This window comes from Carassius carassius, chromosome 23, assembly GCF_963082965.1.
Source record: "Carassius carassius chromosome 23, fCarCar2.1, whole genome shotgun sequence".
In the NCBI taxonomy this organism is placed as follows: Eukaryota; Metazoa; Chordata; class Actinopteri; order Cypriniformes; family Cyprinidae; genus Carassius; species Carassius carassius.
The window spans coordinates 23,580,942-23,606,958 of record NC_081777.1 but is presented as its reverse complement, the minus strand read 5'-3'; the positions used below and the strand labels follow the sequence as shown (position 1 = coordinate 23,606,958).

Genomic DNA, 26,017 nt, shown 5'->3' with positions numbered 1-26,017 from the left:
TAGATTCATGGGGGGTGATTCGCATTTTTTTGTGGAGGCACTGATGTTTTATATTTACTCATTTCTTCACATTCCTCTGTGTTAGAAGAAGAAGAAGAAGATGAGGAACTGGGATGAAGAATGACTGTGGCTAAAAAAAATCCCTCCAACTTATTGGCACGTCCAGCATTTCAAACAGATGCACAAGTCCACTCTGCCCTACTCACGCCATGCTCCCACAGGACTCCAGAGGGAGAGAGAGAGAGAGAAAAATGAATCCGAGTTGTAGTGGAGACTTTTAGTCTGCCATTACGAAGCTTCTTCTGTTTTTTGAGTCTCCATTCTATAGAAACGGCTTCACAAAGGTCGAGGTGGTCAGTGAGCATATTTATAACCAAAGAGAACAATTGAAAGGGAGGGTTTCAATACCCCACTGAGTTTCCTGTGAAAATGATCCAGGTTTGTATTAAAATAATTTGAGGCTTGTTCTTTATCTTAGCCCACTGCCTCAGGAAGAGGTCAAGAAACTGGGGAAAATGAGCAAAGGATATGACTAAATGATTTTTATTACCGTATCTAATCATTGCTCAGCTCATTTAATGTATTTTGAAAAAAGCAAAAAAATTAAATGAGAATATATGCCTTTTTGGTTTAAACAACTCTTAGTATTTATAGTCTTAATATAAATGGCTATATGCGTGATAAATATTAGAAGCATTATTTCTAAAAAAAAATACACTATACCATTCAAAAGTTGGATTTTTGGATGTGTAATAATAATAATAATAATTTAAAGTCTCATATGTTTACCAAGGATGCATTTATTTGCAATACAGTAAAATCTGTAATATTGTGGGAAATTTATTTTTAGTATTGCAAAATGTAATTCATTCATGTGAAAGCAGCTATTACTCCAGTCTTCAGTGTCACACGATTATTCAGAAATCATTCTAGTAGGCTGTTTAGTGCTCAAGAAACATTTCCTAATAGTATTAATGTTGAAAACAGTTGTGCTGCAGTACATTTTTGTGGAAAGCCGCAAATGTGATTTTTTTAAAATGTGAAAGCTAAAAAGAACAATTATTTTATTTATTTGCAATCTTTTGTAATGTTATGAATGTCTTCACTCACTGTGTTTTTTTTTTATATAAATTAAAAATGCATCTGTAATTTTCATACATTGAAATTTATGACTGCATTATACTAATGAGAAATAATGTAAATTATATAGTTATTCATCATTATATGTATATATTACTCATATAAACATTTTATACTGTTTTATATCATTTACTTTCTTTTATGAAATATATTTGACCTTAACATTTTATCTGATACACAGCAAATAGACACTTTATAGTAGCAATGCGAGTTGAATATTCTTGACCCATCCTTATTATCACAGCATTATAGACGGAGCAAGTACCAGCGCTGGTAGAGGGTGGTTTGGGGCGGTCAGAGCTTGTTTAGACTGGACCTACACCGGAAATGTCATCAGCTCTAGCAGGTCTTGTCCTTATTGCGGTGTGTACAGTACAGTGTGTGTGCAGTGCTGGGGGTCATTTTCTTTTACTCTGTACAGCTTTGATTACAGAGAATGACCCTTTTATCATATTATCATCCTATGAACCTGAGTTCAATTAAATCTTTTTGGAACTGTAAACATTTACTGTAATTTATTTCGACCTTTTTTTAATAGATTAAACAAATGCCTGCAGACTATCAATGCAGAACAAGCCACTAATCAGTTCCATAGATAGCTGTGACTTTTACAGCACTCTCACATTCCAAAGACTCAAAGAATTAAACTGAACACATGGCTCCCCAGAGGTGCTAGCAGCTTCGCACAGCGCAGATGTAAAAATGCCTTTCCGTGGACACCCCAGAGCCCCTTTTTACAGTATCTACTGAGGGGCCACGGACAGGCAGAACCCAGCGATGTATTCCAGATCAGGAATTTGATGCATTTCTGTTTCACGTCATTTCTCTGGAATTCTGCGCTAGTGCAGAAGGCCCCAAACCGGAGCTGATGGATTCAAGGAAGTTTGAAAAGAGGAATGATGGCATACAGGCGCTGCTGGGGAGCGGGGCGCATCCGGAGCACCGCCGTTAATGACCCTCCATCCCGTTGCGTAAAGCCTTAGTTCGGCCGGAACGCCGTGCATCTGGACTGCACATTTTACCCCTAGCCTGCTTCTTTGCTCTCCGTCACTCACGTAGTATGCAGATATTTGCACAATCATTAGATTTTCTTTTAATATATAAATAGCTTGAAAGGTCACTGAAAAGATATTTCATCAGCTCGGCCTTTTCCAAGTGTCAAGTGGTGAGACGTGAAGTCCGTGACGGAACTGCAAATGATGATGGATGCGTAAGTGTGGGCCTGATATTGCAAATGAATCTGTTTTTGTGTTCTTTTTTTTTATTATTATTATAAATGCAGCACTTTTTTCTGGATGTACATCAGATAGATTTGGAGGAATGCAGAGAATCGCCCATTTACATCACTAATGACGTCTTTAGCCAGAGCCAATCGATCAGCCGGGGGGGACGTAGTTGAAATAAATATTGCTTTTATCATCAAATATCTGATTGCATGTGAGAACACACGCGAGCACTGGGTTACGTTGATGAGCCAAAATATTTCAGCAGAAATTGACTGCAAAATTTGGAGGTTGTTGGACGGGCCTGGGGGTCAGTAGGTCGGTCTCAACAGTAAATACAGCTTTAAGTGGTATTGTCAGTTAGACAAGCACAGCTGGACGTGTTAAATAAGATATTAATGCAGTGCACCTTTTGCCCACAGTGTTTGCGTGGTATAGCTATTGCTGTAAATAAACTTCATGGATGCAATAATTCATCTGACTAAACCTGAGCAGGAAAAAAGCATTCCTCTACACCACAGTTTCCTACTATAAAACATCTAGACACAAACAAGCACAATGCAAATGGGGCAGACCTTTCAGTTTTAGTTTTCAGAAACAAATAAATAAACAATAATGTGTATATATAATTACATTGACATGAAATAATTTATTTAAAAAAAAAACATTCTGTACAATTAAAAAGTTATTTAATATTAATTTCAACATTTACTAATACAGTTTTAAAATAAAAAGTTGTATCTGATAACCAAAGTTTAACTAAGAAACAGTAAAGATAATGCAGTAAAAAAATAGCTAATGCATTAACTATTGTTAACAAATAAGACCTTACTGTAAAGTGTTACCATTAAATAATAATAATTAGACATTATAATCAAAATGTTGATTTACATAATAAATTTTTTATTATAGTTTTAAAAAATATTCATGTCTAAATATTATTATAATTGTAATTATATTGTTTATTAATATTTATTTGTTTTACTGTTGGCCATGTATGACATGCAGTGCTTGAAGGAAGCACATAATGTAAATAATTATATATATTATATAATTTTATATATATATATATATATATATATATATATATATAATAAAGCATATATGCAAGCATATATGACACACAGCACTCAAAACTGAAAAATATTAATAAGAAGAATAAATATTTTTAAATATGTATAGTTTTATTAAATATATATTCATGTAAATATATATTTTACATATTTTAGAATATTTAATAAATATCTATTAACATATAAAAGTGTTTTAGCACTGGTCTTTTTCTGTTAAATAATGTAGGCATGTTTTCTTTTTTTTACTTTCATCCATATGACATGCAAAACTCAAAAAAGCAAATCAAATAATAAAAAATATAATAAAATTAATTTCAACGAAATCAATAATTCAAATAAATGAAAAATATTTTTTATAAATAATATAATAATCACATTACTTTAAAATATTTTTTTGTTTATTAGCAATCAAGTTTTACTATTTTAAATTTTACTATTACCAATATATGACACTCAGCACTCATGTAAACCAACTAGAAATTAATATCTGGCAAGAATATTTGTTCAAATTTTACAAGATGAGTTCATGGAAAACAAACGGACCCTTGTGCATAATAACACAAATCTGACACTTCCGAATAAGAATGGCAGCGATACAAATTTAGTTTGTACAAGTGTTGATATGTCGTCCTCTTTGGTAAGAGCAGCATTAACCTCTAGTCCAACTCAATTATACATCTTAAAATAATCATAATTACAATCTCATTTTAATCATTCCATCCTGTACAGTACATGAGCAAGCATGCTAAATAAGAAATTCAATTTCCTCCGTTATCTGAGTACACGGCTCCCCATTGAGAAATTAAGCTGACAATACATCTTCATTCCACCAATTCAAAGTTAAATTTGTGCTTGGATTGTTTAGACTCAGAGCGATTTTCAATTACTTATACAGAAATAGTTTATGGAAACTGTGAGTGCATCAGGAATCCAATTATCATATCCTTGGATAATGATAGTGGCCTGAAAGGTGGCCAAGCTTTTTAATAGGCTTGCGTCACGCTTGATCAGGAACACATTTATGCACACCTCAGTTCTACAGTCTTCTGCCTCTCTCATTCACAATTCGCCTTTCAAGATCCATCATCTGTCATTATTTGTCCCGTGTAATACATCTCAATAATAGAATTGAGTACATTTTAAAACAATGATATAACCGTGACATTCCAGTATAAAAGCTTAGACTATTTGGTTTTAAACAAACTTGAAATTTAAACTTAAATTATAAATTAAGAATGCACCACCCTTGAAGATACATCAACACATTTCAAATAATAGCTGTGTCCCCTTTAAGCCCAATTCAAGTTTCCTTTGCACTTAGTCTCCCAACTACTTCTACAAGCAGCAGTAAAAAGATAGGCTGCCAATGCAGTGGTCTATCGACCCCTAGTGGCCTTAAAACCTCACTTTCTAAGCGCTCAACAAAATGAATTTTACTCTAAAAACCAATCATTTACAACTATTAAATAATGCCTTTATTGAATGACAAACAATACAGTCTCAGGCTTAAATCTGGACATTAGTTTAAGGCAAACAACAGTTTGGTATGGTATTGTACCTAACTGAATAATCCCAAAAACACATCAATTGTAGTAAAAACACAATTGTGTTAATAATTTGAGCATATAAATTAGTTAATACTGCAGTCATGTCTTTTTGAATGAGATTGCCCTTACAGTATGTGAACAACTGCTAGATACGTTCCAGCTATGTCAAATGTTCTAGCACAAGTATTATTTTGCATGCTTTATTACTATTTAAATTGTACAATTTTAATAGTTTTAAAAAACTAGAGGTGACAATGGAATGCATGCACAATTACACTTTTTAACAAGATTTACTTGGTCAATAAGGTTATTCATTTTTTTTTTACTTAAAAAAAAAAACTTTTTTTAAACTCATGAACTATGGGGAAGAGCCATCTGCCTTTACTTTGGTGGAAATGCACCAAAATGAACACATTCACAAGATGTAGAACATCATACAAAAATGTTTATAAAAAATTCTTCAAAGCAAAGGACAGAATGACACTGGAATGTTATAGTAGAGATTGAAATGGTGACAATTCTTCAGATGAGGCCAGGCTCAACCTTACTGTGTAAAGTCAAGTGGCCTACAGTTTTAGTGTGGTCCGAAGCTAACCCCACAGAGGCAGTATATATATTCTTCACTAGTGACACTATCTACAGTAACGTGTATTAACAGGGCAGCAGATCTACAGACTGGACACACTACTGGGGTGTAGGAGGCCTGTTTTTCTTTTCCTGCCAGTCTTTCTCTCTCAGACTCAGTTCTGCCTCTGTGAAAGCTGCAGGTCCCCAGTTTGTGATTTTCTGAGGGTACTTGGGACCTGAAAAGACAAAACAAAAAACATGAATAAGGTATGGATATTAATACATTCAGCAGACACCTTAACAAACACAATCACGAAATTAGAACAACATGAGCATAAGAAATGAATAATTAATTCAGTCAACTGTATTTTTAATGTTGCTGGATGGTCAGTAAATAATAATTTGTTGTTGTTGTTATTTTTTATTTTAAAAAAATGATGGACCATTGGAGAATGATTTTTCAGATTCGGTGTAAATGGGTTCATAGAGATGCATGGTTTCGTTTCATAGTGAATGATGTAAATAAAGCTTAACCTATAAATGGCAGTCATTTGTGAAAAGATTAGATTCTGGTAAATAAATGTTAAATAAAAGTGCTTAAAAAAATCTTTGCATTCTTAAAAATAATTAAAGAGTAGGTCACCTGGCTGAATGAGGCGTATGAGTCCTTCATGATGAGTCACCTTGTCCTTCCAGCTCTTTGTGTTATTAGCAGCATCTGCTAGTTTCTTCATCACCTCCTGTTCACATAAAACATCCAATCTCATCATCCGAGGTAGTGATATATAAGACTGCGCACATTGCTCTATTCAGCCACTAGATGGCAATCTACACAGAGCAACAAAGATATCAACTTCAACATAACCAGCTTCCGTTTGTTATTTTAGCGTTTACCTCATATTGCTCCAGTGCACCCTGTCTGTCAGCCTCCAGCTGCTGCAGCTGCTGCATGGCAGACTGCAAAGCGCTCTCCTTCACCAGCCGCTCTCGTTCCAGCTCCTGTTTCTCAGCCTGAGTCTGGGAAATGGTCTGCTGTTGATACAGGTGTATCTCCTCCAGCTCTGCACGCTTGGATACCTCCTCCTCCAGCAGCCTGCAGGAGACACAGATGCACATGCTCACATTTAAAAAACATTGTCAAATTATATTACGTTTTCTTTTTTAAAAGCTTTTTAGATCTTTATTAGACAGGCAGTAGAGAGACAAACTGAAAAGTAGGAGGAGGAAATGGGAAATCCTATGATGTCGCAAGCTATTGTGTTACAGTAGGTGCCTCAAAAAAAAAAAATGCTGACATTGATACTGTGTGGATGAGCTAGGATAACCAGGGTTATGCAATGTATTTGATACTTTTTACCTTGTATAAATTTACAGGTGACCTAAAATAGACTGTATAAACCAAATACATATACATAAAAATGTATGTGTAGCATATACATTTATAAAAAAAAATTTAAGAGCACATTTTTATGCCATTTCCAATATTGACTTTCATGCCGTGTGTAATGTAGCTGAATGTGAATGTAAACGATCTGGAAAGCTGTAAAGCTGAAAGTGCACGATATATAAAGTTATTCTCTCCCAAAATAAAGAATCAGCTCTGTACAGCCCAGATTCATATTCCACTTCCGTGAAGGCTACACATCACAAGGTAACACATTTGCATAATGCGAAATGTTCTATGTTGCCCGGCTGCGAAAAACTTGACCCTGCCCACAAAAACGCCATTCTACTGATAACTGCTTCTCTAATCTCTGGGAGTTCAACACAGGATTCACAAAATGCTTACTGTTGAAAGATGGATCAGTAATGCTTTTTATTTGGACCAGCTGCTCCATTGAATCACAACCTGTATGATAAATAAGAGATGTTTATATTTTCTATAGAGCATTCAAAATACAGGACTACTGATATAGCCGTATAATTCCCGACAACACTGTATGGCGTAGACTAGGGGTGGAACGGGTCGTGGAAAAAAAACTAAACATACAGTTCTCCACACTCGGTTCGTCGTGAGCTAGGGCTGCAGTTCAACTTCATTCTGTCAACGCATCTGTAATATTGTTTCTTATAAATAAAACGTAAAAAAAAAAAAAACACGGTTAGGCTAATGTATGTTTCTGTTGATGGATGCGCATTGTGGCTTCCCAGACAGTAGACAGCGATTAAAAAAAAAAAACACCTTGGACAAACCATTTACTCTTGTTCAATGTGAATGCCGTATGCTGAAATATGAGAACTCATTTAGTCCGTCATCACCCGGGTGCTGATAGCACACGCACAGGTGAGACTTGAACAGCAAATTGTTGATATCGGTGTTTAAACTAGGGAAAGTTGTGGCCTAATGGTTAGAGAGTTTGACTCCTAACTCTAAGGTTATGGGTTCGAGTTTTGGGCCGGCAATACCACAACTGAGGTGCCCTTGAGCAAGGCACTAACTGCTCCCAGGGCACTGCAGCATATATGGCTGCCCACTGATCTGGGTGTGTGTTCATGTTGTGTGTATGCACTTTGGATGGGTTAAATGCAGAGCATGAATTCTGAGTATAGGTCACCATACTTGGCTGAATGTCACGTCATTTTAAACTTTGCCACTTTAAACATTTAAGAGCCAGAGGATGCAAGTTTGTGCATGCAGTGAAAAGATGTGCGCGTTCGCTCATCCGATGCACGCAAACCCGCGTCTCAGAACGCGCACAAATATTAAGCTCTCTCTGAAGGATTGTGCTTGAATGGACAATTTCGCACAAAAAAATACTTATCCGTCTTGGTAAGTATCCTATAGCAGACATAGCCGGCTAAACGTACTGTATCAGTGCACTGGATCATTGCATTCTCTTAAAGTGACAGCACTTTCTTAATGTTAATCGGACAGTAACAACAAATAAATCACTGATCTTGATTGAATAGCTTGTGTAACTTTAATAAAGGTTCATCTTTAATTTATAGTCAAATATGCAATGCTGTTTTACATTTCATTATTTTATTCAATTTCTGTACCTAAAACCTAATGCTAGACCTACTGAAAATCACCCCTACCGTAGACCAATCTCAACAGACTAGGCCATCTGACCAATCAGAGCAGAGTAGGCTCAAGGAAAGGAGGGTTTTAAGCCCACAGTCACGTAACGTGTATGGGTTGATCATGTTATGTAGAACTCCGGACAAGTATTCTTGCACGCACCCGTTTTTTAACGCATCTTGACTGTCATACAGTCTGAATCTTTGAACTGGTTCGAATGAATCGGCAGAATAGGGGACACTTTAAACAGTGGCTGAACGCCATTTGCGAGCCAATAGAAGATATTTAAATGAGGGGAATTCACATGCTGGTAATAGAGCTGATTGTGCCATTTTGTGTGAGTTTGGGTAAAGTGATGAGCTGGCGATGGGTCAGCACAAGTACAGGAATAGAGTTGGGTTTGTGGGGTGAGACAGGGAACAGGAATTGCAGACATCTTAGACATCCTCATGTGTTTGACGCTACTCGAATTTCCCACTTTACAAGGCAATGGACTGGTTTTTGTCAGTTGCTCCATTCCAGGTGTCACATGACCTTATCTTTAGACCTTATATAGCAAAACTGTAATAATGTGAGAAATGTTGAAGGTGTCTGAATAAATGTAGGTTTGATTGTAGCTATATTTCATTTTTACATTGAAGACTATCCATTGCTATTTTACATTTAATTATTTGGTTTTTGTACCTTGACACCTACAAACTTGAAAAAAACTTAAACATTGTGTAAATAGCACAAATAAATAAAAATAAACGAACATACAAATTAAACAATTTCAAACAGGGCCCACTGGTACAACCTTCACCGGGTCCCCGCTGACCCCAGCTACGGATCTGCTCACGCTTGTTTCACACATACTCCGTCTGCAGTGCGTATGCAGTCCGTGTGCGACTCGATGTGCTTTCACACAGGACACGTTTGCAGTCCGCTACTCGGTATGTAAACGATCTCTGCACTGCTGCAGACGCAACGCTCCTGGAACGCAACTGGAATCCGTTAACATGGGTGCGTAAAAAATATGCAACGCATACGGACTGCAGACGAAGTATGTGTGAAACAGGCGTAAGGTTGTTTGCACCTTGTGCAATGTGGAATTAGTTTACAGCTTTTTCCAAGCACTTTGTGATGCATTTTGGAAACAGGAGATGAGCATCTTTTCTAATGCACCACCTAGCTTGATAAACCCCTTCTCAAAGACTTACTGTTTGTCAATTTTATTTGCGTAACACACAGTGCTGCCCCGTCCAACAGGCGATACAGGCAGGCGATACAGGCGGTCGCCTGGGGCCCCTCTTGTCATGCATTTTTAATTGTTTTATTTTTTCCAAATGTTCACATATAGTATGAGTGGTTATGTATCAATTGTAACGCTTTTGTAATGCACAGACCCCATTAAACACAATACAATTCACAATGACGGTGAGCAAAATACAAAACATATTTTATTAAAAGAATATCTCTGAATAATTCATACGACAAATAGCTGAAAACAACAACAATAATAATAATAATAATAATAAACTGTCTAAATAAAAGCGGAAAAAAGATTAGAAACATCCACAGCAGCACCACACTCTATTTAGCATAACACCTCCCGCAATAGGCTATTGGGTGAACTAGAATGTCATAACGTATTCCCAGTACAGATTCAACATATTACACTTAGCCACATATCTCTGTAAATTCCTTTCGATATTAACTCATGAAAGTGTCTTAAATAAGTCTAAAGTTATATAATGTCATAAGTCTGGTTGCTATTTTTGATCGACGTATTTCTAATTTATGCAATGCACATTGATGCTATTTTAATTTTAAATTAAATGGCATCCAAACAATATCTTTCTGGAGCCGAAAAAAGAGAAAAGCAGATGAAGAAAAGCAGGCTCAAAGTAAAGGTATGTTTCGCTAAACATAATACATTATTTATTATTGTAGTATTAATACTTGATTTAATAAATGTGATGATGCCCATGATCACAGACATACTTGTGTGATATGTGAGAGAAAATTAGGCCACATTCAGCATGTTTCATTAAATAATCAATTAATTATCCATCCCACTAATTCATGCTAAAAAAAAGGTCTCCTCCTCTTTCCAAATTTAAATCTGATTAAATATTTTTACACGTATTACATGTTGAGTTTGTTACAGGTAATAAAAATGTATACACTTAAATATTGAAATTGTTTTTTATGTGCTCTCTTCTCACTGTTTTTACACCAGTGGGCTCAATTTTGTTTATCTCGCCTAGGGCCCCACAACCCTTTGGGCCGGCACTGGTAACACACATATTCTGAATTCCTTCGGCAGAATTCAAATGAGCCATTTTAATCTAGATTAATCTAACCACTAATATATGTATACACACACACACACACACACACATACATACATACATACATACATACATAGACACACTCACTGCCCACTTTATTGGATACACCTTGCTAGTACCGGGTTGGACCCCTTTTGCCTTCAGAACTACCTTAATTGTTTGTAGCATAGATTCTACAAGGTGTTGGAAACATTCCTCACAGATTTTGGTCCATATTGACATGATAGTATCACGCAGTTGCTGCAGATTTGTCGGCTGCACATCCATGATACGAATCTCTGGTTCCACCACATCCCATAGCTGTACTATTGAATTGAGATCTGGTGACATTGGAGGCCATTTCAGTAAAGTGAACTCATTGTCATGTTCAAGAAACCAGTCTGTGATGATTTGAGCTTTGTGACATGGTGCATTATCCTGCTGGAAGTAGCCATTAGAAGATGGGTACACTGTAGTCATAAAGGGATGGACATGGTCAGCAACAATACTCAGGTAGGCTGTGGCATTTAACCGATAATCATTGCCGCGTTTTGTCGGGCCCGTGATTTTTGGAAAACAAAAATCTCACTAGATTATCACATTTAATGGCAAAAATAATGTTTGGAAATGTAAACTGATATTTCCTACTTACACACTACAGCAAACATTGAAATAACTGAATTAAAACCATTTTTGTTGGGGTAAATACTAGTCGCCTAAAGTGGGTCGCACACTGGACGAGAAGCGCAGCACCGCATTGCGTCACGCCACGTCTTTAAAATTCGAAAACATTATTCTCTATGAGTGTACACACCGGTGGTCTCATTCTGCATCTGTCCGCGGTGCCCAGCTATGACTCAGGACGCTGTTCAAATTTCTGCCGTGCCACAAAACGCCATCTGCATAGTTTTATATTTAATAATATCATATTTGTTTCATCACCGTTGTTCATACATTATACCAAGATACCATTTCTGCAAAATACTACCTACCTCAAAGCTCACTTTCAGTCGGCAGGAGTGTTTGCAATAACTTGATCTGATGTGAATTACAATCACCATACAAGGCAGAAATATTTATAAGCGATGCAAAAGACTGTGCTCGCTGGGCATTAACGTTACCATAGTAAACATGGTATATATGACCGCTTGAGGAAATCAGATGTCAGCTTCTTATTCTCTATCACATTTGTGTAATTATTTAGTAACTTATATTATCTGTCATAAGTCTCGTCTCAAGAACCTATCATAAAAATATAACAATGTTTTATGTTCGGGAGCTTTTATAAAAATAGAGAATAGAGATATTATCATTCATTCTAAATGTGACGTTTAGGCCACTGTGGCTACAAATAAATAAAAACAGACTCGACTGAATAAGCAGGCTATTTTCATAAGCGTTAAAAATAAATAAATAAAATAGAAATAAGTGTATTTCTGTGTGATTAATTTTGAGTCCTGATAAATTAATTCATTATGATCAATTTATCACTTATTCTATAGTAAAACATTGATGCTTTTGAATTAGAATATTTACCAAAGCATGCAAACAAACAGCAGCTTTTATCATGTTCGTGTTGGATCTCGCTAGTTCCCGAGACTTATTTCTTAGTTTTCTGATAACTTCCCTTTTTGTGGGTGAAATGATGAGGTTGTGTGACGTTGTTTCTGAGAGGCGTGTAAAGGGCGTGTTTTAGTGACGCGCAGCGGTGCTTCAGGCTCGACTGTGGAAACCCTGCACTATTCTGGCCTGAGGCTATTAACCCCACCTGGCCCATTTTAAGCCCTGGCGACAGCTTTAGCAGCAGAGCTCATACTTCTGTTACTAGTTCAGAAATGTCACTTTAGATCTGTTGGGTTAGTCTTACAAGCTGTTGTTGAAAGTATAAATAACTTGCTTGTTTTCAACCCTGCTTCAGTCTCTTTCAATATGAAAGTCTTGACTCACTCATAAAAACAGAATCTTGTCACCATCTCATTTTAGAACAATGTAACTAATCACCATCACGAACATGCACCGTTTCTCAATACTAAATACTGTAGTTAAATACTACTTTTATTTATAAAAAATATTATTTACTGAATAATAATAATAAATAAATAAACAACAACAGCCATCATAACAGTTGTTAGGCAAAAGTGCAAAGGCAGCCATGACAAAATTACTGCAAGCGCATTGATACAAACAGTGAAATGGTTGGAATTCCGTAATCACTAGAATGTCACACTTATGGAAAATGCTCTAAGCCGATCATATTTGAGGACCAAAAAGAACTCTATAAATAAATTGTGTCTGTGTGCTGTTATACAAACACACAATAAATATTAGTATTTCTGATCACTGCCTTTTTGATATCTTTTTAAAAATTCCTTCTTATGCTAATATACTCTGGTTCAGTGTTGTACCTTCCCCAGCTCCACCTGTCTAGATCTGCTAAAGAATTTATGTATTAATGCAGCAGCAACTGCTGTGAGCAATCTTTCATGCAGCGTGGGGAAGTCGTGGCCTAGTGGTTAGAGAGTTTGACTCCTAACCCTAGAATTGTGGGTTTGAGTTTCGGAGCCGGCAATACCACGACTTAGGTGCCGTTGAGCAAGGCACCGAACCCCCAACTGCTCCCTGGGCGCCGCATCATAAATGGCTGCCCACTGCTCCGGGTGTGTGTTCACTGCTGTGTGTGTGCACTTTGGATGGGTTAAATGCAGAGCACGAATTCTGAGTATGGGTCACCATACTTGGCCGTATGTCACTTTCACTTCACTTTATATACTGGCAGCAACACCATGCATAGAAGATCTAGTGAGCCAAATGCATCGTCATATCCATTAACATGCTAAGACCATTCATAGAGTTGTCATGATTTAAATATATTTACCTGGCCTGTAGTTTTCTGACAGTTTCCTCATCTTGTCTGGCCTGTCTTTCTTCCTCCAGTGCTTCTTCTAAACGGTGGTACATGTTCTCCAGCTCTCGTACGCGCTGCAGGTACTGCTCTAACTCACTGGACTTTTGAGCCACCTGTTCCTCCATTTGCTGCCGCACCTAAAACACACATAGTATTTTTTGACTTTCTTTATTCTGCAAAACACAAAAGAAGATATTTAAAAGAATGTTTCAAAAAGAATCAAAGAATTTGTCAAAAGAATACTGGACCCCGTTGACTTTCATTGAAAAAAAAAAATCTAAATATCTTTGTTTTCCACAGAAGTAAAGTTATGTTTGGAACAACATTAGAATGATTCATTATGACAAATTTCATTTTTAAGTTGCTATCCCTTTTTAAAAAATATCAGTGCATACTGCTTGGTTTTATGTGACAATGTGTTAAAATTTTGTGCTCCCATGTTTCCAGTTAACTGTAGAAAGCAGAACTTATGCTGCAGCATACTTCCTGTAGTATTCTAAATATGGACCTGTGGAGCTAAAGTAATCCAGCACCTCATTGGTCTGCATAACCTCTCTAGGTACATGATATCAAAGGGCATAGAAGAGTCAGTGCTAAAAGCCATGTTAACAATATGCTAGCCAAACAGTCACCAACCAAGTTTAAAGAGCAAGCTACTACCATTTTCTCTTTCTCCATTTCCACCCGGTAAAGATCCTGCAGCTCGCTCTGGGTCTGCAGGCGTCTGTGTTCTTCTTCTGCTGCATTGGCTGCGGCCTCCTCCAGTTTCTGTGCATCACAAAGACTCTCCTCATTTGTAAAGAAATCAGATACACATCATGTTGAACTGGATTTAAAGAGCTGGCTATAAATGGAGAAAACAGGCTAATTTTCCCCATTGGATCATAATACCACTACCCAGAATGCGAGTGTTCAAACCATCTATATTACGCAAAAAAAATTAAACTTCATATGCAAACCTCAACACAGCAGGGGCCTTTCCAAATGCAAAAAAACACTACTGAACCTGACACATCCGTCATACCCAAAAACCTTTTACACAGTGTGAAAAAAAAAAAAATCACACTTTGTCTATATGCGATACATACAAATAACACAACATGTTTTAATTAGAAACCACATGATGTTTACATTAAATACAAATGAACGACAACAGTATCCTCCCATCCCCTAATCTCACCCCTCAATCAATTTCTGTATGGTTGTGGTTTGTGGTCAGAGGGCATGTCAGTGTGCGATCCCAGGTGGCCGTGCTGAGTGACAGGGCAGGTTTGTTTTAGTATGAACTCCTCAGGGTTTGGAACAGCCCTCTCTAGCTCTCTCCCCAGGCACCTATTGTCCTGCTATGTATAAGAGGACGGGGGAGAGGCACTGACACATCAATGCTGGACTGTTCTCCATGCAGACAACAGTTCAGACACAATTAGATCAGACAATGAGAACTTGTCATCAGCGTAAATCAAATTGTTCCCAGTTAACACTATATGTACTGTGTCAGAAAGGTTTTCTATCAGAGAATATTGTGTTTTTTGTAGAATATACTATAATCGGCTGTTAGACTTGGCAGTCTATTTGTTTTAATGGCCTACTCTTTTAAATGGTTAAAGATTCAAGTCTAAGTTAATGTTTTGTAATTTTATACCAATATTTTATACTTTAAAATGGTTTTAGGAGACATTTTTGTTACTTTTATTAAAACTATTCAGTTCAATTAATCGAATTACATTTCAACGTGTATGGAAATTCACACACTTTTTTGTTAATCTATTTGAACATTTTATATGTTTTTTTAAACATTTTAAATATATGCAAATAAAATACAAATTCAGTCAAGCATTTTTTTTTTATGTTTTATTTGAATGATTTTAACTTATTATAGTTTTTGTATATTGCTATACACAGAAATCTAGTCAAAGAATCAAGTCTTATTTACTGGTTTATATTTGTACGTCAAATTATAATGTAGTATTAAAGTCTATAAATGCAGGCATAGTAATATATATATATATATATATAAAACCCTGTTTAAATGTTTTTTTTTTATTTGTCTGAATTTATAGACTAAAAATAAAACAATAATTAATACTTGATTGCTCAACTAAATATGTTTAAATGTGTTTTTATATTTATATGTTTAGATTTTTTTATGTATATATTATGTTTTAAAGATTTACTTATTTTAATGTAAAGTAAAACTTATTTAGTAAAGTATATTTTCAAATTGTGTGTTTTGGTTATTGTTGCATATAGCTAGTTAAATAAATCAGTCTTAATTATGGTTTATATTCTATGCCAAATATTGTTTAATTTGGTATAGTGTAAAGTCTATACATGAAGAAAAATAAGAGAGAAAAATCCCTTTCCTGCACAATTTGAGTGTTGTCTTTGTAGATTAACCAATGTGCTGAATCTGTAACACAGTCATGCTTATCTTACTGAATTACATCCACTTGGCGATGACAAAACTCATTAGTGATAAGCCTGGCTAAACTCGGATTTAACAATATTAAAACACTCGACTGGAAAAGATAACCAGTATAACAAGAAATTAGATGAAAGAAGGTTCAGAAGGGGTTAAATGCAAACCACAATTCCTCACCCAGCCCCCACCTCTCACACATACATGCTCAATCCACATTTCAATATAGGGTGTGAAACCACACACTTGAGCTAATCTAATTTCAGCATCACTACTGGCCGTTTAGGATGAAACCACTTCTGCTGACCGGTTTCTGCAGAGGGCTTGAATAGATGAATCAAAGATGAGAGTTTCAGTGAAATTCATGAATAGCAGGGAGAGATTACAAAGAGCCACCATGGGTTCCTGGGGAAACAGTGTTTCTTGAATGGTCAGTGTGGCAACAGAAACAGTTCCTGTTTCACTCATTAAACTGCAGTGCAGGGGGTATGTTTGTAGTTTTGTTCCAATACCAACAGCACTTAATCTTTTCTTTTTAATCGTAAAATGCTGTGTTGCCATTTCCACATGCATGACTAAATGCTAGTTTTTCTACAAGTCCAATATTTCCTTACATGGAGGAATCTCAAATGGATTGTTTTTCCATTACCAAATTACCGCCATATTCTGTATATTAAAATGTAGAAGGAACCATGTAACAAACCATCCAATTTCAAGTAAAGGTGCTGGGAGAAACATGTTTGTGTGAGTTGCTACAAAACACAAGGCGACGTAAAGCTCAGCATCTGTTGTTGTAGGACATTACAGACCTGCCTCATGGCCTCCAGCTCGCTCTGTTTGTTCTCATTGGCCGTCTGCAGCTCTCTCATCCTCAGCTCCAGTTCTTCCTGCTCAGCCTGTTGTTTCTGTCGTAACTCTCGTCGTTTCTGCCGTGCCTCGTGGTGTGGAGCTGGACGTCCAACCTTCAGGAGTGTGATGCAAGTCTGAATAGCTGAGTGGGCATAAAGCATAAAAGTTATATAATTTAATATGAACATGAAGCAATACATGCAGTATATATACAGAAAATCGAATACAAATAGAAAATGGTTAATTTAAATAATTATATTATGCATAAGAGACTTAAAATGTATAATCGCCTGTCAGAAATGTTCTTTAATATTTTAAAAAATTTTAAACCACTGTCAAAAAAATGAATATAGAATTAATTCTTGTCATCACTCCAACGCAATGGATGTGTGATGTCTCTTTTTTTCTAAAGTGGCTCATCTAACCAGTTTAATAAAGCTTGGGACCCTTTCAAGCAATGTCAGGGAACATGTTTTATTGTCAGATGTAGACTGAATCTTAGTTATAAGTTAGTTGAATTCCATTGTATCATACTGATTATATCATTTTCACTGTTTTGCAATGCCAGACTTTTATTTACAACTTATTGATCTATTGTATTGTATTATTAGATTGATCTTGCCTGTTGTACTATGTCGTCTTCTTTGTAATATTGTCCTAAAATTCATTAATAATGTACAACAAATTAATTATGTCATCAAAATTATGAAATTACAAATGACTGAAAATGTGTTATATTTGACTTTCCTTAAAGTCGCCATGCTAAAACACTGAATGTGTGCTGGAGTCTTGTTTTCAGTTTTTCCTTTATTATCCAGTCCAATCCATTCATAAACATATTAAATCATATTTTATTTTATAAAGAAATTCATGAGCTGGCATAAGCTTTGATCATTTTAGGCAATTTAAACATGAACATTTGATTAATAAAATAACATTCAATTAAAATTAATAAATGTAAACTCAGCGTGACCAAACATTTGTCAGTCTCTATTTCTTTCCGTGAAAGACACAACAGAATGAATCATCAGGATGATTCAAATCTCACCTTGAATCCACTCTTGTTTTTTCTTTTTATCGGAGGCACTGATTTCAAAGCTTTTGTCTGAACACTTGACATAGAAAAGGCACTTCTTCCCCTCCTTATCAGGTAAGGACTGTAGAGGAATGCGTGAGGTCATCACAATAAGAGGAAAAGGAAATGTATCCATGAGAATGAAGTCACCATAGAAATGACACATTAGTGTTACAGTTACAACCAAGCTGAAAGAATATTTAGAATAAAAATCATTCTTTGAGGAGCCCTTATACCTCAACACAACAGTTTCCATCTAGTAGTATGTCTCCTTTCTTCTCTGTAAGGTCTTCACTGGCATAGTATGATATTAAGTTGGGCTTCAACAAGAACCACCGTTCAGTCCAGTTCTTCCTTTTGTGGCCCTTTTTCATCATGTAACCCTGAAACAGGTCAAAGGAACAAGTCACATTGCAGTTCAGTTGACAGTTTCCTGCTGGTGAAGCCAACAAGTGGAAACAACGGTGAGTCCTGCTCCTTAAATTATCTCTACGAGTCATTCTGTATCACCGGTACAGCTGCTAAAAGTCTGGATCCTGCATGCTGACTCACAAATGATTTTTTCCTAAGGCCTCGTTAAGGCTAAATGTGCATTTCACACTATGTAAGTAACGCATCCTATTTAAGCACCAGTATCCTATGACTTAGTTAATCTGTATCTGATCCTGACTGTGGCTGCACAGCTGGCCTTGGCACCAATCTCTCTCTCTCATTCATAGTCAAAGCAGAAAACAACACTGATGCCAGTGTGCTTTGTTCCCACTGCTCTAAGATAAACAAAACATACATACTTCAAAACTCAGGCAGCTCATAACAAGGCTGAAGTCAGTCTACTAAAGGTCCTAATTAGCAGATGCAAATTGCATAGGCTACATACTGGTTAAGATATTAACATTCCAGGTATGACCTAATTTCTTTAACATGAGGAAATGGAATTGTAGCAGGTTTGACAACAACCAGCACAATTAAACACAGTGATTATATCAATCCAGATTTGCCTCGTTCATTCAAAAAAGAATGTGCTGAATGAACGAGCTGAAAAGAATATACAATTTTGATCATATGTCCACATGCTTATTGCTCATTGTTGAACATATTTAATAAAAAATATTTATGCTTAAATATCTGATATACACTACCAATCAAAAGTTTGGAAAAAAACGAAGCCTGGAAAAATAATGTATTGGTTCCACAAAAATATTAAGCAGCACAACTATTTCCAACATTGATAATAATACAAATTTTTCTTGATCACCATATTAGAATGATTTCTGAAGGATCATGTGACACTGAAGACTGGAATAATGTCTGCTGAAAAATTCAGCTGTCATCACAGAACTAAATTACATTTTATAGATAAATACATGAAAATGATAAATATATTAAACTGTATTATTCTATATAGAGCCTATATAAAGTATTTATTTACAATCAAACTTTGCATCAGTCCAAAAATACGTCATGACGAGGAAAAAAAACATATATAAGTCGCACTGTACCGTATTTTCCGCACTATAAGGCGCACTTAAAAGCCTTTAATTTGCTCTGTCAAAATGTTGTCATTCCCTTTAGCACAGCTCCATCTAGTGGATGATAACGCAAACCCAGTCAAACGTTTGACTGCACTGCAGTATCTTCTATTCTATGCTCCTTATAATCCAGTGCCCCCTTTATATGAAAACAGTTCTAAAATAGGCCATTCATTGAAGGTGTGCCTTTTAATCCGGTGCGCCTTATAGTGCGGAAAATACGGTACTATAAGTCGCATTTATTTAGAACCAAGAACCAAGAGAAAACATTACCATCTACAGCCGCGAGAGGGCGCTCTATGCTGCTCAGTGTAGACTACAGGAGCACTCAGCAGCATCTCTGGCAACATAGTGCGCCCTCTCGCGGCTGTAGATGGTAATGTTTTCTCTTGGTTCATTTCTCTTGGTTCATGTCAAATTAATTTTGATAAATAAGTCGCACCTGACTATAAATCGCAGGACCAGCCAAACTATGAAAAAAACTGCGACTTATAGTCTGGAAAATACGGTAATAATAAAATGTACATATGTATGCAGGGTTTAAAATTAGCACTTGCCAAATGCCCGATGAAAGGAAAAATTTACTATCATGCGGAATATTCTTTTACGCCATCAAAATCACAATACGAGGAAAAAAAGCATTTGTGAAAAGTTCCCTCAGAGATGAACACTGGCTCGTCACAAGAGAGTCACAACAATATTTTTGTCCAAACCATGCTAGAAAAAACAGCCTAATAATTACATTTTTATAAGTACAACATAGTTTGCTGATTAGAAGTAGATCAATTCGAATGCCACTGGAAGGCATGGCAAAGAAGTACATTTTGGACTCCGTATGCATGTGTGTACTGTAAACAATTTCTATCATAATGGAGCCGTACTCCTCTTACTTGTTTGAGCACATCCAGAATAAGTTCCTGGAACACTTCATTAATGCCCATGGAGAGGGTCTGGCGGTCCATGCCCTTACTGAAGTGCCCCATGCCCACCAACTCAATCAGCTCCCACACGTTCAGACACTGGTGCTTGCTGCTCAGCTGGAGCTTGTATTCTTCAAACTTTTCCTCAATCCAACTGCCACCCATGGCTTCTGTTTGCTTACGAAGGAAGTACTCTATCTGAGGTTAAGAGCATGAACATATAATTATATCAATCATTTCTAATACATTCAAACAGGAGAAAACTGCATGTATTTTCATGGCACTAAAACAAATGTTTTTTTAGATGCTAGTTATTCCTGTGCAACAACATAGACAGCATATTCAGAAAAACACAATGACTGAAGGACTGATTTGATTTCACTAAGAGTAAGTATAATAATCCTGATAGTTTTCTCTTTATTAAACAAAAGATATCACAGTCACATATAATAATTGCAAGCTGACAACTTCCTTTTTAAAAACTGATCACAATCATAGCCAGAATGGAAGAATCAAACAGAAGTTTTTAAAACAGAAGTAGCAAAGAATGAAAAAAACTCTTGTTTACATAAAGATATCATGGGAGATTAGAAATAGGAACTACACTATTAATCATGAAAGGAGGTCTGAAAAAGGTTGTTCTCTTTTCTTCAGGACTTCCAAAAATCTATGGAAATATAGAGGAATTATGAATGTGTTATGAATAAAAAGTTTTCTTGAAAACCAGTTGTTTGCTCTAAAATATGTTGTCAGAAGGGAACTACTATTGTGTCCAATTCCATAATTATATTTAGAAAAATCTTTATCTAGCAATCACAGAAAATGATCAAAACAAATCTCTGCATCTACTGAATAGTTGCATGTAGGTTTGGATCACTTTGCGAATGTTTCTACCAAGCTTTCTTTTTCCTTTTTATAAAATTTTGTTACAAAAATGCAGTTATCCTCACCTCCTCTGAGACCATGACAAGTGGATATCTATCCTCAGAGAGGAAGTTGAAAATGCACCAAATCTTAAATGCATCGTCATCTGAGATAAGCAGGTGGTTTCTGTTGAGGTTTTTTCTGGCACACAGAGTCCAGCACATCCTGTTAAAATCTATTCGGTCAAAGTTATCCTGGACCTGCAGAAAATAAAATAGAAAGTCCATATGGATGAGACCATATGGATCTGGGAAAAATGCAAAAACAATGGGGAGATGCCAAACATCAAAATAAAAATAATTAACTGTTAGAAAGGCTCAACGCTAATTAAATCTGATATACAGATCAAAATGAACAAAATGTCCTGATTCTGGTTTACAAGTGCAAAGAAGGCCTGAAACCTATTCAAGGCACACACAACACTGCAAATAAGACATGTTTTCCCCCCAGTACTTAACTAGAGTTCCCATGGATACTTTTGGAGCATTCTGGGCACAGTTTTGCATCTAGTGCCCATCTGACTAGTGCTGAAACTTCTGTAAAACATTTTAGAAAAGTAAGCTTAACCCAAACTTAATTATGTCTTCAAATGGCAAAATTCAAATGATAAAGTACTAAATGTGTGTTCGACACAATAAGTCAAAAGCTAACAGAAGCTAGTCTACTCTAACACAAACTACCATCATTATTTAATATGAATCAAAAGCAATTAATGCCTCTAAAAATTACTGACTGTTTTTTTAAATGTTTCATCTCCAATGAAAAAGAATAATCACATTTCAATCAATTTAACCGAATTCTACATATTTTATACAGACATAAGCATTTAAAACATGTAACTTTCATCTGTGGCTGACATCTTAAACCTATGGCTGGCATAAATTGAGTTCACTGCTATGAACTCATACTTTAAAACCAAACCACAAGAAGAAGCTGAACTGCTCAAATGAACTGTGCCCAACACTATTTATATTCATCCGTCTGCAGGACTAATGTGTGCAACAAAAGAGAGCAGACAACTCTCATGAAACAGTCACTGTATTCCACCAACTCAAGCGTCATCTTGGTTGCAGTGGTACAAGTATGTTTGTTTTGAAATGGCAGCTCCTCTTTACAAGTAAATGTGCCAGATTCCATCCCTCGCTCACACACGCACCTCCCATCGCACCCCGGCTTTCTCTGGGAGGCTCACAATAAGGGCCTTGTGGAGACCTGAGTGGCCAGTGGAGCCTTTGTTCTTCTCCAGATGAAGCTGTTCATTTGTATTCAGTGGAGCTCGGGCTCCATCACATTCATAAATAGACTTTATCACGCCTGTGAATAACTGCTTTATGGTTTCTCTGACTGTAAGAGGTCGAGAGGGCGAGGGAGTCTTATGTTTTACGGTAGGAAGTGTTTGGGATGAGTGTTTGGGATAGGTAGTCAATGAAATCAGTTCTCAAATTTCGAGCTATAGAGGACCTACATATACAATCAAATGACACTGAATATTGTGAGCTAAAAGTCACATAAAGTCAACTATTATATAACAAAGAAAGAAAATTATGAAGTTGTCCATAATCCTACTTTTCACAGATACTTCGAAAATAAATAAATAATGATTTGAGTATTTTATTATGCAAGGAGAAAGACACTGCTGAATAAACTAGGACATTCAGGAAATGAATTGCTTGGGACAATGGTTAATTATACACATTAGCAGCCATTATTCAAACCTATTTATCTGTAAAATGTTGTGAATGACCAATAAGAATGAAGCATTCTAGATAGCTGTGCCACTCTGACAAATATTAAATAATGTACACTACTGTTCAAGCTTTTAATGTCTTTGAAAAAAGTCCCTTATGCCCATAAACGCTGCATTTATTTGATCAAAAAAGTAACATGAAAGCTGCTTAAAATGACTGCGGTCTACTTTAATATATTTTAAAATGTCATTTATTCCAGTATATATATATATATATCAAAGAATCCTGTATTGATTTATATATATATATATATATAAAAGCATTTATCTAAAATATAATTTTTTTGTAACAACATGCACTTTTTCCAAATCAAATTAATGCATCATTGCTGATTAAAACAATTGTATTAATAAATAAACAACGTTATTACTAACTATCGTCTCACGTAAAACCAATCTGAGAAACAAACACGTTTTCAACCTGATCATACTGTGCTCACAGCATGTCATAATTGAACATAACCACACTATGTATTAAAAGAACTGGGTCACAATGCACTAGCCCGTTTTGATAGCATCACTCTATTTTGGTCTTGTGTCGTTGAGTTGGTCTACGTCTTTTGTTCCTCATTTGACATCAGAGCACTTTACAGACAATGCATTCCTGGAATCAAGAGAGCTGAAAGGGCGAGAAAGAAGTGGGGCATAATTTACCCAAAAATCACAATCATACATCATCATAAAACGAGAAGTAAGATGTGTGACTAAGCTGTTAGTGTATCGCCTCAGACAGAAGCCAATGACTAGAATATGTGTGAATGTATAAGTACAAAACCAAGTTAAGCACTGTAACTTGTTTTCTTCCACCGACCCCAAGTTAAATTGTTTGGCCGAGAGTCAAAAGTGAAAGGCAAAGAAAGGGGAAAGGCGGGTCTCTTTGCAGCAGGGTGGAGTGTGTGTATGGTCACTCATGCAACTATACAAGTTTACATGTTAAATACGAGACCTCAGACAATTATAAAATAGGCAAAGAGTATAATTTGCCTTTCCACTGTAGGAATTTTAAGAACCAGAATTCAACATCGCCTATAATACCTTTCAGCAACAAATTATTTTTCCTATACAAAAGAACTACATGCTTTGTGGTGCATTGTGAAATCTCTTCCCTCCTTCTGTTTCCTTTTTGCACAAGAAAATGAGAAATTACAAGGGAAGCAATTCTTCCATGTTACTTTAGAAAAGAAACACATTCTCATGCCTGGAAGTTTTTCATTATGTTATCTAACATTTACTTTCAATAGATCTGCAGTAATTGCATCAGTAGTTTTAGTCAAATTGGGGTTAGTCATGAGGATGACAAACTTTCACATGAGAAAATGAACATCCATAAAAGAATTACAGCATTTATGAAAAAGTGCAAAGCTCAGCATGTAAAACCACAAGCGGTTTATAATAAGAATGGCCATCAAAAAAAAAAATTCACCCTGTCAATGCAGTCTACATACATTTTATCCAGAGAAATACTAATATGAATTTTAAGTAATACTTCAAATATATTGTCCCGACTCCTTACACAAAGGACGCACAATCCTCAAATCCCTGACAACTGAAAAGTCCTATTTGGATGATGGCAAATGTGCTCACCTTGTCCAGAATGAACCTGTTCAGGTAAGGCATGTATCCCTGATTGGAAACAGGACCCTCATCATCATCTCTAAAGTGCTCCTCTAGAGATACAGGATCATGAGGGATCTTCATCACTGTGCACAGGTTATGGGAAAGCACCTGAAAGACATCACTGAGTTTAACACCAAAACATATCCAATAATAATTTCAAATTCAAATTGAATAATGATCTAAATCAGTGCTTGAAGTAGAAATTGTTATTTTAAGCAGAATTCATCAAAGCACTCAAATTTTATTTGCAAACCAAAAAACCCTTATTTCATCTGAATGTATTTAAAGACACATTTTAAACAAATTCAACGTTTTGGGAAGGATTAGAAAATAACTAAAGGTGTTCCGTTATATATTATCGAACACCTCATCCGTAACACACTATAATAAGACACCAGAAGCAGTTTTGAACTTTCGAAACTAGTTTGAAATGCTAAAAAAAAAAAGTCACTTAAAATATTCTTACAATTACATTCAGTGCGGCTACTATGATTCACATTTCCTTAAACTGTAAGAATTTCCTGCACTGAGCCATAGAAACAGCGTTTACACTCCAGTGCCCCAACAAGAACGTTAATTCGGTGGCAAAAACAAACCTTCAGCTGTGACTTAGACACTTTCCCACTTTTATCCACATCCAGGGCTGTGAACGCATGCCATATTGCCTTGAGGAGCTCGTCCCTTAGTCCCATTTTCAGAGGCAGTGTCTCTGGGCTACTGACTAGCGTCGCACTTGATGTGAACTGTTTTCTCATGAGGTTTTACAAAAGAGCGGTCACATGACCTTAGAACCAGAACTGCAGAACTCGCGGCTCGAGCACCACTCAGCGATGAGCGCGTGCTGATGAAGGACTTGGTTGGAATCTATGACATCATTAAGCATTTATTAGACTGAGAAATATTAACCTCCCACAACGAAAATATTTTACACAATATTCGTGATCATTTGTGTTTGCAAATGTTTCAATAACCGCAAAGGTAGATGAAGTCAAAATGAGTCCCTAACGACTGGAAGTTGTGTTCGCCGGAGGTTAACCACAGAAACAGTAGCCTGTTTGAGCGCTTTACCCCTGCTTCACACCGCAAGCGCGAGCGGCGTGCGAGCAGCGCGTCTTTTTTTCGGCGTCCATGTTAATCAATGAGTGCAT

The 26,017-nt window shown here is 36.2% G+C and overlaps 1 protein-coding gene across 1 annotated transcript; it reads right to left on the bottom strand.

Annotated features, from left to right (window-relative positions):
• Positions 1-5,177: 5,177 nt before the first annotated feature.
• On the bottom strand, positions 5,178-25,679 carry swap70b (switching B cell complex subunit SWAP70b). Its single transcript, XM_059506638.1, has 12 exons — positions 25,466-25,679; positions 24,837-24,977; positions 21,532-21,705; positions 20,552-20,779; positions 18,369-18,515; positions 18,106-18,214; positions 17,018-17,199; positions 14,450-14,557; positions 13,760-13,926; positions 6,445-6,643; positions 6,194-6,290; positions 5,178-5,786 (listed from the first exon to the last, which is right to left on the bottom strand). The coding sequence occupies exons 1-12, from the start codon at positions 25,622-25,624 to the stop codon at positions 5,668-5,670; spliced, it is 1,830 nt and encodes a 609-aa protein (XP_059362621.1). The 5' UTR covers positions 25,625-25,679; the 3' UTR covers positions 5,178-5,667.
• Positions 25,680-26,017: the final 338 nt, after the last annotated feature.

Bases quoted from the DNA above. Each gene is read 5' to 3' on its own strand.
- swap70b (XM_059506638.1), bottom strand. From the start codon at position 25,624: ATGAGAAAACAGTTCACATCAAGTGCGACGCTAGTCAGTAGCCCAGAG. The intron at 18,215-18,368 runs GTATAAGGGCTC...ATTCCTCTACAG, and splicing joins ATGGAAACTGTTGTGTTGAG to TCCTTACCTGATAAGGAGGG. The intron at 6,291-6,444 runs GTAAACGCTAAA...TTATGTGAACAG, and splicing joins GTGCACTGGAGCAATATGAG to GAGGTGATGAAGAAACTAGC.